Consider the following 16,879-nt stretch of genomic DNA (forward strand, 5'->3'; position numbering starts at 1 on the left):
AAGCCATGTGGGAACGAAGCCATATTCAGGCGATAAACCTGTTTCCATAGCTTAAATATGAACACCAACGGTAATAGAGTGCGAAATATTTAGTTAACAGTATAGCATCAAATGGCTATTGCAAATCAAAGAACACCCTCTTCAGATGAGACCATTTTCAGCCAAATTGACCACATTTTGATTGAATGCTTTCCAGCCTTGATGAATGTCACAACATACAGAGGGGCCAATATAGACTCGGATCACGAAATTGCTGCCCTAATAACCCTGGCTCCAAATACATCAACGCCTAGAATCGCCTCTGACAATCAGATGCAAGTGAAAACTGAAATGATCTTCAACAAACCCATAAAACCTATAAAGAGAAGTGGATGCGGCAATAACGGCCGCTAACTGAGGTCCCGTAGAAGAAGCCCCAACCAATTTTCGCAACCACCCAAAGAACCTAATCATTGATACGGTCACAGACATACTTGGAAGAATGCTGCATACCGAGCAGGGCTGCACGCGGGCACACGAAGATGCTTATTCCAAACTTCGTCAAGTGAAGAAACGACTTTACAGACAGAGGAAGGAAACTTGAAAAAATAGCAGGTCTGTAAACTCGAAAAGTAAAGGAAGGAACAGGCGCGGAAGTTTTACCAACAAATTACCAGGATGAACGCTTGTACACCTGCCTGCCGAAACAAAGAGGAAAATCTTATTTCCGAACCTATAGGCATATTGGAGCGATGGGTTGAGTACTTTAATAAACTTCTTAACAACTAAAATATTAGTCCTGCCGACTGATGACGACGGACAAATACTGCCACCAGAGAATATGGAAAGAGCCGATGAAATTACAGCTGACCTGGTCAAATATGGAGGCAACTACACCAAGAGGTTCATCAACTTATGCGCAAGGTGTAGGACAGCGAATTAATGCCTGGCGGCCATAAGCTCAAAACACCATTGACCATACCGAACAGGCTAATCAGCAAAAGATCAGATTTTCTTTCTGCGGCAAGTGATGGAAAAACTACTGGGATATGGATATCAGTTGCATCAGCTTTGTATCGACTTCAAAGCCGTTTATGATAGGACAGTCAAAATAAAACTGTGCACGGCCATGAAAGAATTCGGTATCCCGAATAATGTGCGGGTCCAGACAAAAGCAGCAGAATCACTCACGAGACCATTCACCATCAAGAAGAAATTGTGCATCCTCTCTAAGCTGGTCCTGGGATAAGTGCTGAGGTAAAGGCGAGAAACATCATCGTCTTCAAGTCCATCCAACTATACGCCCATGGTGACGATATTGATATTATGGGAAGAACAAGTAGAGAGGTACAGTCTACTTTCATGTAAATCGAGGAGGCGGCAATCGGTGATCTTAGGCTGCACAGTAATGAAAGCCAGGTGAAATACATGGTGGCAACGTCAGACGCCAGACAGCATTTAGGAATAACGAATTGGTAAGAGTTCCTTACTAAGGCAGGCCTAGACGTCGTGCGCCATCGGAGTCGACGGAGACTAGTCAACTATTTGTTGGAGATTTCGTTGTCAAGGCCTGCAGCATATATCTTCCGTGAATAGATTTTTCTTTCTACATGTCGATCTTCTGTTCGATATGGGATCCCATCCCCTGCTTGGGAAAAGCATCATTTACGATGTCATTGTGGCTGTATCCTTCATGGTCGTTGTCTTTTCCCAGAAAAATTATTTTCGTACGACATTTCTCTAAACCGAACTGCATGTCGATATTTCTACTGAAGTGGATGGTAATGTTTAGCAAAGAGCCAAGGGGCCACGTTTAGTTTGGAATCCGTATTTGCATCCTTGTAAAAAATGGAGCAACGGATTCAAGGCTAAACAAAACCTCAGTATGCTTAGAGGGTTGTCTTGGTAGACTACAATCCTAATTGATATTTCATTCAATATATGCCAAGAAACCGAATAAGGGGACGAAGCCCCTAGTTTTAATGAGAAGTACCAAATTTGGGTTAATTTTGTAGACGCGTAACAATTGTAGAAGCCGCGAATGTAATAGGCTGTCAATGGCCGATTTACAGTTGATGCGGGCTACCGAGATATTTAATTTTTAGTGGACAGCATACTTTACAGCTATTGTGTCGAGTGTAAGCTATTCACTTACCTGCCTTTTCAAGAGCTATTTCAATGTCAGCTTTAGTAATATCGGGGGTGGTCATTTCGGGGAGAGTCTCTCATGTGTCTTCCACGCCACTTCAGAATTGCAACGGTTGCACTTTTCTAGAAGTCTGGTGCCTAATCCAGAGTCATATTGCCTATCCGACTCGAATTATTTTGATTTTTACAAAACCCTCTTTGGTTTTGGAAGAGCAAGAAGCTCTTCAACTTTCTCAACTTCAACGAAGCAAGCATGGAGGGTACAACGCAAATTTGCCCGATGCCTCTCCTTTAAGAAATTTTCCTATGTAAGCCGCCCTAACTGCCTCTGAATTTTCAATTTTCAAGAACGCGGCATTTTCCATGATGTTAATACTCTTTTCCAGTTTTGTTGCTGCCTGGTGGACTTTTCCACCTCTTCAGTCGTTGTTTCCTGTAATACCTTATACAATATACATATTGCGGACCCGATGTTCTTCTTTCATGGGAACTGATGGTTATTTTCACCCAAACAAGCATCAAATAAGTCATCTGAATGCAACGAAAGGGGTTTGAGGGCATAATTCATGCTGAAAATTTGACTCTTCGAAATGAAGCACGAAGTCATAAGTTTGAAACGGATGGAAGAGGTGAAGCCAAGGTCCGAGTTGTTCCAACATCAATCGGAATCGGGAAAAAAGTTCGCAAATCGCTTGGATATGATGGCGCTTCATTTTATGTTGCAGCCAAGCCTGTCGAAAGGTGGGTGGGGATTTCCCCGGGCCCGAACTTTTATCGGGAGTCGGGAATATTAATTTGATTGAAAAAAGGGTAATTTGAGGCCCAGCATAATTTTAATCCAGATCCGTATAACTTTCACCCCGAGCGCACTTTTTAGCGTAATTTTCACTTCGGGCCCTAATTTCCTCTCTACGGCCCTGGTTGCATACTCCTTCAATGGCCTGTTTTTAATTCAGTCATTTAAAGAAAAAACAATGATTTGAGTATTAGCTTAACAGAATGCTTCCAAATGCTAATTTCGTGATAAAGAGATTCCAAATCCGTGTTCCTACTAATAAACCTTTTTAATGAGATGATTGTAGTAGGCAGTATTTCTGAGAAACCAAATTGAAATATATTTTTTCCATTTTGATAACTTGAAATAGAATCTTTCTAGAATCCGAAGTGTAGTGGCTTTCTTCTAAATGCTTTGCCAAGTGTTCATCGGAATTACAATACAAGGATACAATCACTCACGTCATCGCCAATCCGATTGTGTCAAGTATAGCAATGTCAAAGTGGCTACGAAATTATTTATTTTTGTTTCACCTGCTTTTGCTCTTCCTCTGTTCGTAGTATGGATTCTACCATGAAAGAAAGTCTCTTCTCCAAAGTGTTTCAAAATAGAACCAAACGAGATATCTGCGTGATATAGGTATCACTTGACCTTCTTATCACTGTTAAGGAAAACGTGCCAGCAGAATACATAAATCGCCTCGTTAACGTGGTACAACAACTTTCTAAAAATCAATACGTACTACTCACGTGAAACATCCTTTACTGAATTACTGACCCACAGAGAAGATTCTTCTAAATTAGCTACACAAATGCATTCGTTGAGAGCGTTTGGTATTTAGCTCCTACACATTTTTTCAACCGTTGGAGAAAGACGAGCAAGAATTCGCAAAAGATTAAAACTTCGCATCAAGAGGTTTGTCTAGTGAGAGTATTCGATTTTCAGCTCTTCAAGAGACATTTTTCAAAATTCTTAGAGAAATAAAAAAATTGTAAGGGTTCCCTAGAAATTCTGCTAATACTGACAAAATTAAATTAAATTAAACTCAAAACAGCGCTCTTCAACTTAATCTGCAAATTGGCATATTTTAGTTATTTTATGACAGATTCAGATTTCACATGGCCTCCATTTCCCGCTCACAGCTTGCGTCTATTATTTCAATGGAAACCAAATTTCTGAAACTCCAATGTACTTACATATTAAATCATGCACGGAAGACTTCCGAATACCACTCGCAGCTTCAATCCCTTAATCTACACCTATTCTAACCGCCTTAAATTAGAGGCTTATTTCGTAAATGTGCTTGAATTTTCACAGGTATTTACAAAATGGTACATTTTCGCCATCATTTAATTCCATATCCGAACTGCTACGTGATTATATTTCATCTGTTCATACACAAATCCTTCTTTCTAACACGCTCGGAATCTGATGTGATTCCGGGCTTCTGGGGAAGTAATGCTATACTATCAATGTATATGTATATACAATTTGTGAACAATTAAAGCTTCAGATTTAAAACATCTGGTAGGATAAATGAGGAGCTATTGCATGGCACTCGGTGCTCCTTAAAGAGTTACACTTGACTCCGACAGTTTTAAAGTAGCAGCATCCATCTTCACATCCGTCGCGGAGCGTACGCTGCATGCATACATGCTTCGATGATCCTGATTGATAGTTACAAGCTGATATTGATTAAGTCTTTGTGGCTCGTTGCTCCCTATCTCATCTCCTTAAACTCTCTTTTCGCAGTATAAAACGTTATACGAATTTAATCTCGCTTGATGGGAGCAATCCTCTTCTTTAGCAGGATGAGGTGAACGCGGTTGCTCCCGTTACGAGCACGGAGGCCGCTATACGTAATAGGCGCTATATGGGTTCTTCTTTCGCCAGCATGGAACCACACACTCGAGTGTATTCTTGAAGGCTTCTCGAAAGTCGCGATTGAAGTAGGCATAAATCAGGGGATTTAACGTTGAATTGAAATATCCTATCCAAAAGAGCACAGCAACCACAACATCCGGGCAGGGGCAGGCTTCTCCGCACAGCGACGTTATCACGTACCTATGTTGAAAGGGAAAACATGAAAAATGGTTTCTTCAAAATATAAATGTATTGTGTCCCATAAGAAAGTGCTGCGGGACCCAAAGGAGGAATGCCTCAATTTCGTGAACGGAGAAATGCAAAAGTCTCCATTGTAATCTAGTTTTATTGGGGCTGAAATGCATTTCGAACGATTCCTGTGTACTCTCGGCCGAATCTCTCGCAGTATATGAGCACCACCCAACCGTTACTTACCTCAATAATCTCCACTGCGTAGGCAAACTTGTAGAAACTTAGCAATGGCATCCGCAGATATCACATTTGAAAATCAAAAACATTTGTGCCATGTACCCTGTCACTTTCTTGTGAAACACAATGTGCTGAAGCGTATACCCACCATAGAAAGAATGGCAGCCAGCATAGTAAGAATACTCCCATAATAATGCCTAAAGTCCTTGCAGCTTTATGCTCCGCTCGCCACCCCTTGGTAGGGCGCATCGAACCACCTGGAAAAAACGGGAACGGTTGAAAGGAGCATTTGATTTAAGTTTGTAATTGTGTCATTTTCGCAATACAGTGACGTGACAGACACGAGCTTCCTCCGCTTGCAAGGCGCGGGAAATTAAGCAACGAGAAATAATCATATTCTTTTCGCTAGTCATTTATCGTGCGATAAGGAATGAAAGAAACTCCTCCTTTCCGAAAATCCCATCCGCAGAAATGTTGTGTGTTTGTTACCTACCAAGTCAATTTATTTTCATTTTTGGGATTTTCCGAGAAATATGTGAACGCTTGCTTTAATGAGTTTCACCTTTGTTATGACTGACGTTGGGATATCGTAGATGGATTCCCTGGAGTATTTTTAATCCCTCGTGATTTCGGAGACCCTAGTGCAGGGGAAAATCCACAGTCATTCAGCAGCGTGAGTGTGAGGTGGGAGTGTAATTAATTTGCTGGTGGCTGAGCCACAGTACTGAAATAATTTGCAACGAATGGATCAGACCACGTCTTTTCATTAGTGCAGGATGCGTAGAGCGTTCTCGGAGCAAAATTACAATTAATTGATGATATAAATAAGGAAGGAAGGAAAACAGATCCTAATTACTAAATGATTACCAACTTGTAGTGCTAAGCTGGAAATTGCAAATAATTAAGTTGTCAACAGTCCCTGATTTGCTAAAATACAAATGTAAAATTAATTTAAATACATCGAAAACCTCCTCCTAGCCGAAACACTTTCCTAATTATCTAACAAAGTCTTTACAATAACATTTAATGGTTGTCTGGATTCGATCCAGAATTCGAAGAATTATAAGAATTCTGTAACGAAATTTTAAAATGTTAATCGGCTCTCAAGTGAGAAATGATAAGAAAGTCGAAATTTCATATCCAAGACTAGATAACCAGATCGATGGGTGGATAGGTAATTATTACAGGGACGAATTCAAGGCGGGGAAAAGAGGAGATTGCCCAGTTAAGAACCGTGGTCACCCACCTTACAAAGAATGTAGCGCCTCAAGGCAATCGTTTTAAGGTTTTGTGTGAAATATACCCTTGTTAGGATCGATTCGATGATTTATTCGGAAACGGCTAAACCAATTTTCAGAAAATTTGGTGAGATCGTGCGGTTTTTGAATCTTTTTACAAATAACAAGTGGTGCCATTTTATGTCGAATTTAAAAGGGGCTCCCAATACATGCGAAACGAGGCTGCACAATGTTTTTAGGGTTTGTTTGCAAAACAAAACCTTATTCAAATCGGTTCAATGTTTGTCTGTCTGTATTTTTTTTAAGGAGGTGGAAATCTTCAAAAGACTCTGGCCTGGGCACGCCAGAGTGTGGGATTTTTACCCAATAAAACCACCCCGACTCCCTCCTACCCCGTGGAACCACCTTTAGGTATTGCATCACGGGGCGGAATTAGCGGGGTTCGTAACCGCGCCTTTCTTACTTCTTCTGCTTTTCGCAGTTTCTCCTGGATTACTGCGATCATGGAGTTGATCCCAGTCTTCCTGGCAAGCTACCATTCTCCGGACAAAATTTTCCGGTGATAGCACTTCACCTAGAGTTTCCTCTAGATTCCTTTTTTCTTCCACGAACCTAGGACTTTGGAAGAATACGAGCGTCCTCTGGGACCCCGTCGTAGTTTGGACAATCAGGTCCGGTGTCCAATTTAAACATGTACAGGTATTGACTGTATTCTCCATGGCCGGTGAAAAACTGGGTGAGATTATAATTCATCTGCTCATGCTTTCTCTCCAGGCACTCCCTGATGGAAGGGATCAACCTGTAAGTCCAACGACCCTTTTCTGATTGGTCCCATCGTTGTTGCCATCTGCTTATGGATTCCCTCTTTCGGCTTTTTTTGCGATAAGGGAGAGATGGACCAGGTGTTATAAATGTTCATCATTTCGGTTGCCAGGATGTCAATCGGCATCATTCCCGAAATGACGAACGCTGCATCGTCTGAGATGGTCCTGAAGGCAGAACACACCCTTAAGGCTGTTCTTCTGTAAACTGTACTCAGTTTATATGCATTTCCTAAAACCTGGAGCGCGTTTCCCCAAACTGGAACTGCATACAGCCATGATTGAACTCACCACCCTGGCTATGAGCAGCCTGCAAGTATGCCGCGGTCCCGATTCTAATGCAGGCGTAATTTCTTTTGCGACGCTTAGTGATGAGGACCGCTTCCGTCTTTTCCTCTGCGAGTGCCAGTCCAGCACTCTCTAGCCAAGCCTTAACAACACTGATTGCTTCGCTTGAGTACAAATCAGCATCCTCGAGATGCTTTGCGACCAAAACCAGTGCTATATCATCAGCGTAACCCACCACTGTGGCCTCCTCCGGAACTGGAAGGTTAAGCACATCATTGAAGATGATGTTCCACAGTAGTAGCTATCTATAGTAGCGGTGAGGTAGGTGAGAACACCAATCGTCGCCAGAGACTTTCGTATAAGGTTCCAATTAGCCGAGTTGAATACATTCCTCACATCCAGGGTGACCACCACACAATATTTCCTGAATTGCATTTTCGGCCAAGCCAGTAACCATTTTGATCGCATGAATGGTTGATCTGGCTTTACGGAACCCATACTGCCTATCTGAAAGGCCCCCTTGGCTCTCAAGTGGAGGACGGTTCCCCTGGCGGTTTGCCAGCCTTAGGCAGCAGCGCCAGCTTCTGCCGCTTCCACGGTGCTGGAAAGATAACTTCGGACATGCACGTCTCGAACAGCTCCGCGAACATATCCGGTCTACATTTGACGGCGAGTTTGAGGGCCTTATTCGGTATGCCGTCCAGACCCGCGGTTTACTGTCGCCTATTCAACTGCAGATCTCCAGCAGCTCGTCCCTGGTGACTGGTGGAATCGGCGTCACATTCAAAGAACGCTGGAAAGTGTTAATACCCCGCTCTTGCTGGAGAAATATCCCCTGGATTATTTTCAACAAGAGCATAGGGCACGTGATCTGTGGAGATGATCGACCTCTGAATCGTCTTGTCTGTCTGTCTGTCTGTCACAGCCACTTTTCTCAGAAACGGCTATACCGATTGACGCGAAATCTGGTGAGAAGGTGGGACCTAGGGACCCCCAGACATGCAGTGATTCATATCCCTTTACGATGAGATTTAGGGGGTTCCCCCTACATGTAAATGGGGGTGTAACATTTTTTTTCACCAAATATAGTCATGTGGGGTATCAAATGAAAGGTCTCGATTAGTACTTTTCGAAACCACCCGAAAAATCTGAAAAAATCATGAAGCCTCAAAATACTCTCCATATCGATATCTGTTCAAATTAAGTTAATAATAGTATATTACCATATTTTTGGGAAAATTGAATAAAACCCCTCTTAAGTTTATCCGAGAGTTATAAAAGTTGGTAGTAGTATAAAATATAACATGAAGCATATTATCTCTAAGTTTGATCAAAATCGTACTATTAGTAGCAAAGTTAGAGTAGCTCAAAGTTGTCTTTACCGTGTAAATTTACAACCTGGAAGTACTAAATCTGACATGCTAATATACTCACACAAGAAGCAAACAAAACCTTTCATGCTGAACCGCCCAGCTTCCGGTTTCCCGGCCTGTTTCACAGAAGATGGCCATGTGGAGTAACAAATGAAAGTGGTGTATCTACACGAAATCTGGGCCTCGAAATACATCCCGTTTCGATACTTGCACAAATGAAGTTAATAATAGTATATTACCATGGTAGTGCTTGAAGGATAACATAATGCATAACTTTGTGTAGTTTTAAGGAAATCCAACTATTATTAACAAAGTTGTAGAAGGCGAAACTTTTACATTTTATATCATGCATATCAATTCGCCAATACCACGAGAAAGTGAACTCATATGAATGGCGAGTAGCAGGGAAACATTTCGTTTTAGTTTTTAATCATTTTATATCAATATCAATTCCGAATTATTTCTTTTACATGAGCATGGTGAAGTTTGAATTTTTAGCGCTTCCCCTATAGAGAGGAATGGTATCCAGGGAGAAGAAGCAGGACCCCCCTTTCTGGCACCGTTGGCACATTGTCACCGACCTCCTCTTGCCAAAAATTGTGGTGCGTCAAAGTAATGTTTTTCTCGGTAAAGACGGAGGAAGTATGAAGAGTATGAAGAAAGAGGTGTAAGAACCCCTCTTTTCACCCCGATGAAGAAAATGTAGCAATCACTCCCTCCTTAAGAAATTATATTGTTGCATAAACGGTTTGGGAAAAAAATACATTGGGCGCTCCTCTTAAAAGATGGGTTGCCAAAAAAGGGCTATTTCTATCTCATTAATTCGCAGATTGATAAGACTCCAACCGCCGCGTTTGGAAGTCAGGCTCCAAGAGGTGGACGAGAAGTGCGTACTACTCCTTTAACCCTCTTTCCAAATCACAAGAGTAATCGCTTTCCAATAACCGTGTTATTAAAATATTAATTGCCCCTTTTTTGGCGGACGAAACACCACCATACACATACATACCATCTTCTTTTTCTTCGCCATTTGGTTCTATCAAATGCCTGATCTGGATGCAATCTCGAGGGTTTTAAATCCCCATCCAACGTATCAAGCCACCATTAGTTTCGACCGGCATTTTGGTCACCTACCATCGAATTCGATTTTCAGACCATTTTTGGCAAGTGAATTCTCGTTGGCGCGAATTACGTGACCATACCATCGAAGACACCTCTCTCGCAATTTTCCACGATCGGTGCAACCCCATATCGATCGCGGATATCTTCATTTCGGATGTGATCAAAATGTGTCAAGCCACTAGTCCAACGCAACATCTTCCTCTCCATTACCGCAGGACGCCGTTCATTGTCTTTTATATCCGGCCAACACTCAGAACCATAGAGAGCGACAAGACGGACGACATTGCGGTAAATTTTAGATTTGAGATGTTCGTTGATATGCCGATAACAAAGGACACCAAAAAATAGTTATCGTTCCGATGCTTGTAGTTCTTCTAAATAAAAATAAAATTAGGTAGCTTGCTCCTACCACAATATATTTGAATAGTTAGTAAATACGTATTTCGAAAGCTACTTACTTTCTTCATTATTCATTCGCGTAAGTACTGAGGAAGAAAGTAAGTAGCTTTCGAAATACGTATTTACTAACTATTCATTTAAAACGCAGAGTTCTGGGCAGATCACTGCCGCTGACAGTGATTGTGCCTGTTTCATGGGGATCGGTCGTTAAAAATTCAGTTTTGTTTAGATTCAATCTGAGACCGTGTTGCATGTGCATTATTTTTGCTATTGGACGCTAGGAAAACATATTCTGCATAAAACAGTGTGTAGGGCGCTGGAAGTTGGATGTCCCATATGTATGACACTTCGAACTTCACTTTTCGGATCGTGGTAACGCAGAAAGTGTTTTCATAGAGCATACCAGATAAATTCGTGTAGCATACGGTCAAACGCTTTCTGTAGATCGAGAAATGCAATGTGAAGACGGGGATGCTTCTGAGGGTGTTTCTCCAAGAGTGACTGCGTAGCGTGTATTGCGTCAGCAGTTCCGCAGTTCTTGAGAAACCCGACTTGATTCATGGTTATTTCAACGATTTTGCGAATACGGTTGTCAAGAATGTGCAAATATCTTCATGGTATGGGAAAGTAATCGGATCGAACGGTAACTTGAACACTCTGCTGGACTACCCTGGTTTTTCCACATTGGAACAGTGGAACTTTCTTGCAAGTTAGATGGTATTCTTACTTCCTGAATAACCCGATTAAAGAATTTACTGAGCCACAATATTGAGTTCCAGCTCTTCGCTTTCCAGAGCTCAGATACGATGTCTTCAGGTTCTGCGGGTTTCTCCGATTTCATTCGTTTTATTGTTTTCTCGACTTCAATTGCGCTGATAGGTGGAACTGCTCCAAATGTCGGCAATGATTGTGGAAGTGAAGGATGAACAAATTCTTCAGTTGAAATCTGCTCGAAATATTTTTCAATCGTCTTGGCTCGACCGCTCTTGTCATGAACTCAACAGAATTGTTCGAAATCCTGTGAGCGTTCGTTTCGGCTTTCGGCAAGTCGATATAGATCTCTCTCGCCATCCCGAGTGCCCGGGTGACAGCGATGGCATTCTTTGTTTCCCAGTTGACATTCTTGTAAATGTGCCAATTGGCCAACGTTTTATCATCGAGATGACCTCGTGGATTGCAGAGGCCGCTTTGTGGATTGTGTTTTCCATTTGGTTCTACGATTCTTCCACATTCGTAATGGTTGGTAATCGCGTAAGAGAGATCATTTCTTCTTTCTTCTCACGAAATCGCCACCATTTAATTCGCGGCGGGCGAATGCGTTCCTCACGCTGTTTTTTCGGTGGCTTAGTTTGCAGGACGGCAATCAACAGCCGATATTGAGGTGCGATAGCCTCAGAGGGAACGGCTTTGCAATCAGTGGCGGTGATAAAATGTCGGAGTCTTACAAGAATTTAGTTGATTTGCGGTTTCCACTATAAAATGTAGAAAGATGAGACACCTGACCTGGCACCAGAAATACCTTCGTTTTTTATTGCGATGGTAAGGACTCTCAATAAAACTAAATAATATTGTATAGTTTAGCACGGACCATTAATCAAACAGCAACTATGAAAGTTTATTTTCACAATACAATAGTGAGAGGATAAAACAAACAATATTGTAAGAACGGTTTTTGACTTGATACAAAATTGAGTCAATGTCGTACAAGTGTTGTCTTTTGATAGGAAAGATGAAGGGAAAGGGGGAAAATAAAAGGGATGTGTGTACGTTATGGATTATGCACAAATGCTATAATGAGAGGCTCATTTTTGCACCATAGTGTAAATATTTACGCGTCTAAATTTATCTAACACATCTTCATGCATTTCCATTTTACTCCCTGCACAAAAGCATACATATGTACGTCTATGTAAATTAAATACCGTATGTCTATCATATTGGCTATTATCCCCAATTTTTATTAGCACATATATATTAATATGTATATACACATGTCTGCTTGGAGTATTTAACACTGATACGCAAATAACTTGAAAAAGCTAAAGAAAAGAGAAATAAATGTCCCTATGGACCCCGCTGTTCATATAGGTTCACTTTATATGAAGATGGCGTCGTCATACACGTCTTAAAGTTCAATAAATTTACCGGAAATGCAAAACTTTGACCCTTTATAACTTTGTCAATAATAATTCGATTGTGTCCTATATTATCGCTTATACTGATACCAAATTCTGTACTTTCATGATGAACTTAAGCAGAGGTTTCCGGTGAATTTCTAAATTTATACAGATATCGAAACGGGATGTCTTTGAAGGCATCATTGTGATTTTTTCACTTCTCATTCTCTTCTCTTTCACTTTTTGGGGCACACGTTTTGAGCCTTTCCTCCCCTATGTTCCTTCTAATATCAGAAACAAGATTATTTTTAAGAAGTACGAGCTCTGCCTTTTAATACGCCACATCACCATATTCTGTGAAGCAAAATTTACACCCACCTGTCTTATGCTTGCTGAGGACCCCTTCAAACTCGGCACAAAATGGCGCCATTTGCTATTTGTAACACCACACCTCACCGAATTTCGCGACAATCGGTTCAGCCGTTTTTGAGAAAATCGGGTGTGACAGACCGGCAGACAGGCATTGAATCGATTTTAGTAAGGTTTTGTATGAAAGCTTATTTTGGGATATGCAACTTTTAGGAGTGGGAGGGGTTTAGGGATACCTACACTTACCCTCAGTGGTTGAAAATTCAGCTTTTACCGTATACACAAATAGAATGTATCATGTCTGACCAAGGGTCAGAGTTCCTCCACTAGATAGATTTAATAGGCCCTTTCATAGGTCAATTTGTCAAGTAACGTTTCGGGCAGTAGGTGGGAAATTCTTTCCATCATTACTAATAAAATTTTAAAAAAATAGTTAACAATTTCAGACGCTTTTTCACCTCTGCCCAAGGAGCAGTGTGAGCGAAACAATTAGTTGACTTGATTGTTTAGGATAGTGAGGGATCCTAAGTCCACATCCACTTAATGTTGGACCGGACCAAATGGAGAGCAACTTACTTTCACGTTTTTGGTCCACGGATCCCTCATTTGGGGCATGGCACCCAAGCATTTAAAAATAGGGACTAACGGTTCCATCCAGGGCAGAGGCAACTCATCAGACGCTGCCTTACCTCTGCCCTGGGATCAGTGTGATCGTAAGCGGCAACAGATGGAAAACGCTCCTTTGTGTAGGCAGCGTCTGATGAGTTCCCTTTTTTTGATTCCATATTATGGATGTATCCACTCACAGTGCAGCAGTAAGCTCAGTGTGGATCGCTTTAATGATTTCGATGTTGTTCGCCAGTGGAGGGGCCATTTTCCCAACCGAACGGCATATAGTAAATACGGTCCCTACGTAGTTGAAGAGAACGATCAGACCCAATTTTGCAATGGGACTCATTTGAAGGGGCCCCGGATGTTATTATAGCTGGAATGCTGGCCTGCCCTCTGTCTAAACCAGAACGCTGTGCTAGTCGCGACGGGGCGCTAATTGTGGTCTTTAAATCAATCCGCGTCAGAAAAAGGTCTTGGGATCATGCCTACATGGTTGGTATTCTCGTTAAACTGCGAGTTGCCGCATGACTGGACAGCAGATATGTTAAATCGTCTCTCAGAAAATGTTTAGACGCATTGGAAAATAGTAAAGGTCCCTTTATTTCTGTTGCCAATTAAGTTTGCGGCCATGACACGAAATTGTGTCATAGGCTTTTCAATCTTCATTATATTGACCTATAAATTTAGTCAGAACCTTGAATACAAAATAAGTGGACTCCTTTTCTGCCCTCTAATTGCTTCTTGAGGTATATGCAGTTATCTGAATACTCTATACATAATTGAAGGAAACTAACAACTTTATTGAAAGAGATGCAGGAATTACGATAAATTGGAACGATGCCAGCATTTGTTATAACTTTCTACAGTAAATCCGAAATAGCTGTATAGGAGGATTCAAATTGCAGGACTTCCAAATGATGCAGACTATTTCTCATTTTCCTTGAAAACCTTTTGAGATTAAATACTCAGTTGAAGGAAGTTTTTAACAAAGGATCAATTTCGCTCAAATTTTAGTGAATAAGAGACATTTCTCCCTTATTTAGGAAAAATTCAATTTCTGCCAAACGCGATAAAACTGTGAACTCTTGGCTGAGAAGACTGCATGGATAAATAAATCTAAAGCTATAACCTATCATTCCAATTTTCGTGAAAACTTTAAAAGGATTGGGGATTCCAACTGAAATATAAAGTTTAAGATAATAATCCTCCATGTGATATGCTTGTGACTCAATCGAAGCATAACAATCGCCAGGCAGCGTGTATGATATTGTAATGCTTCTTGGTGATTTTAAAGGTGCAGTGCAAGGACGAGTTTCAATTTTTTGTATTGGTTTAGTATAAAAAGGTAATTATATCCTTCGGTTATTTTGGGATGAGGGCAAGTTATTTTTTTGAAATAACTGCAGAAATTGATTAAATGGTCAATAATGAGGAAAAAAATGGTTTATGGTTATAGTTGATCATTCAAGAAAGAAGAAAATTACACCTCCGAGAAGGGTGCCACGTTCTTCGCGCATCGGCGCTATATAACTTTTGTTTCTTATCCCACCCTGTACTCCCTTCCCAGATTTCACTTCAATCGGTCTTAACTAAAGGTTGAAAGCTTCAATGATTGGAATATAAGGGTCGAAATAATTTTCGAATACAGTGGAATCCCGATAATTCGTACATCGATAATTCGTATTTGTGGCTAAATCGTACAAATTTACCGGTTTCCATTGTTAATTTTCTTTATTTTTCACTCCTGATATTTCGTACCAAATCGCCAGCCGAGTGATGATGACAAAAGAGGTGCTGACACCAGCTGAAATCTTTTTCACATAAGCTCAGTACTACAGACTAGACTGTTCGAAATAGATTGCGGTTCTACTAGGAAGTTGCAGAAGAAATGTCGAATTTATATATAACAAAGTAAGTAAGCGATCAAAGGGTAAGGGCGAAACGTGGATTAATATCAACGATGGAGCATAAAACCTTGGAAACGCTTGCTGAACCAACACCAACAGTTCTACTACTAAACCCTATTTCCACTTCCAAGTTATTTCCTAACGAAAAGCTATATACGGAGAACGATGAAGTTGAGCCTCCCGCGCCTAGAAGCATGACTACTGCATTCACTGATTCTCCAGGTTGGGGGTTGAGTAAACAACAAGCCACGAAAAAAGTCTTGGACTGGATGGATTTTATAACGACGAACACAGCAACGAAAACGCAATAACAATTTGCGCATTTCCTCTTGGAACGTGTGCTCCCTGCACAGATGGAATGCTGTCTAGCAGCTAGCCGATACCCTGTCCCAATATAGGGCTGATGCCGCCCAGTAACAAGAGATGCGCTGAACACGGAGCGCTTTCTTGGAGAAAAACCACTACACCATATATTATAGTGGCCGCCCAGTAAACCATGTAGTCGGAGTAGGTTTCTTAGTCAGCCAAAAAATAAAACCAGCTGTTATTGGCTTTGAACATATAAGCGAACGGCTAAGGACTGTGCGTTTGCGAGATTTAGAAATAAAGTAAACGTTCACTCCTCTACAGAGGAGACTGCAGAATTGGAGAAGCATACCCTCTAAGCAGAACGAACCCTCGAAGCGTGTGCCACACTTGGAGAGTCAAGTAGGGACGGAGCCCGTAGTGTCATGTCGGCTTGAATTGCTTATATAAAAACATCAACCATAACGGACAGTAAGTTACTCAGTTAACTGGGTCGCACGAAATATAATAGTTACTGCAAGTACCGGGTTTGTGCAGAAAACGGTCCACAAGCATACATGGGTCACGCGTTGATTGAACGCCGCCATCTCTCAACCTTGATAGTTGTCAGAATATATAGGGGAGCAATATATACCCTAAGATCACTATCTTATCGGCCTGGTGTCCCGGGTTCGTACAGCAACAAAACCTAGAATCACCTCCCACAATCAGGTGAGAGCCAACATTGAAGCCATCCACAACATAGCCCTCCGTAACAGCTATAAGAGCAAATTCGTGCCGAAATAACCGCAGTCAACGTAGTTCCTGGAGATGCAGCATAGGCAAATGATCTTCATAACCACCTGCCTGAAGATTGGCAGCTAGGCATTATCAGTCCCATTAATAAAAAGAGGGATATCACGCAGTGCATCCCTATCTTGCTAGGTCGCATAGCCATACGCCCAGAACATAGTTGGCCCATACCAAAGAGGCTTCACTCCAGGCAAATCAGCAACAGATCAGATTTTCTCTCTGCGGCAAGCGATGCAAAAACTGTTGGAATATGGACAACAGTTGCACCATCTATTCATCGACTTTAAAGCCGCCTATGATGTCATAGCCAGGGTAAAACTGTATACGGCCATGGGAGAATT

The 16,879-nt window shown here is 41.4% G+C and overlaps 1 protein-coding gene across 2 annotated transcripts in view; it reads right to left on the reverse strand.

Moving 5' to 3' along the window:
- Positions 1-840: 840 nt before the first annotated feature.
- LOC119652277 (octopamine receptor beta-3R-like) overlaps positions 841-16,879 on the reverse strand; it is a 229,684-nt gene continuing 213,645 nt past the window's right edge. For both annotated transcript variants that reach the window (XM_038056271.1, XM_038056270.1), the window contains 2 exons: positions 5,343-5,451; positions 841-4,966 (listed from right to left, as the gene is read on the reverse strand). In XM_038056271.1, coding sequence (XP_037912199.1) covers positions 4,756-4,966; positions 5,343-5,451 — 320 coding nt within the window. In that variant the 3' untranslated portion in view covers positions 841-4,755. The remainder of the gene's footprint in view (positions 4,967-5,342; positions 5,452-16,879) is intronic.

This window comes from Hermetia illucens, chromosome 3 (assembly GCF_905115235.1).
Source record: "Hermetia illucens chromosome 3, iHerIll2.2.curated.20191125, whole genome shotgun sequence".
In the NCBI taxonomy this organism is placed as follows: Eukaryota; Metazoa; Arthropoda; class Insecta; order Diptera; family Stratiomyidae; genus Hermetia; species Hermetia illucens.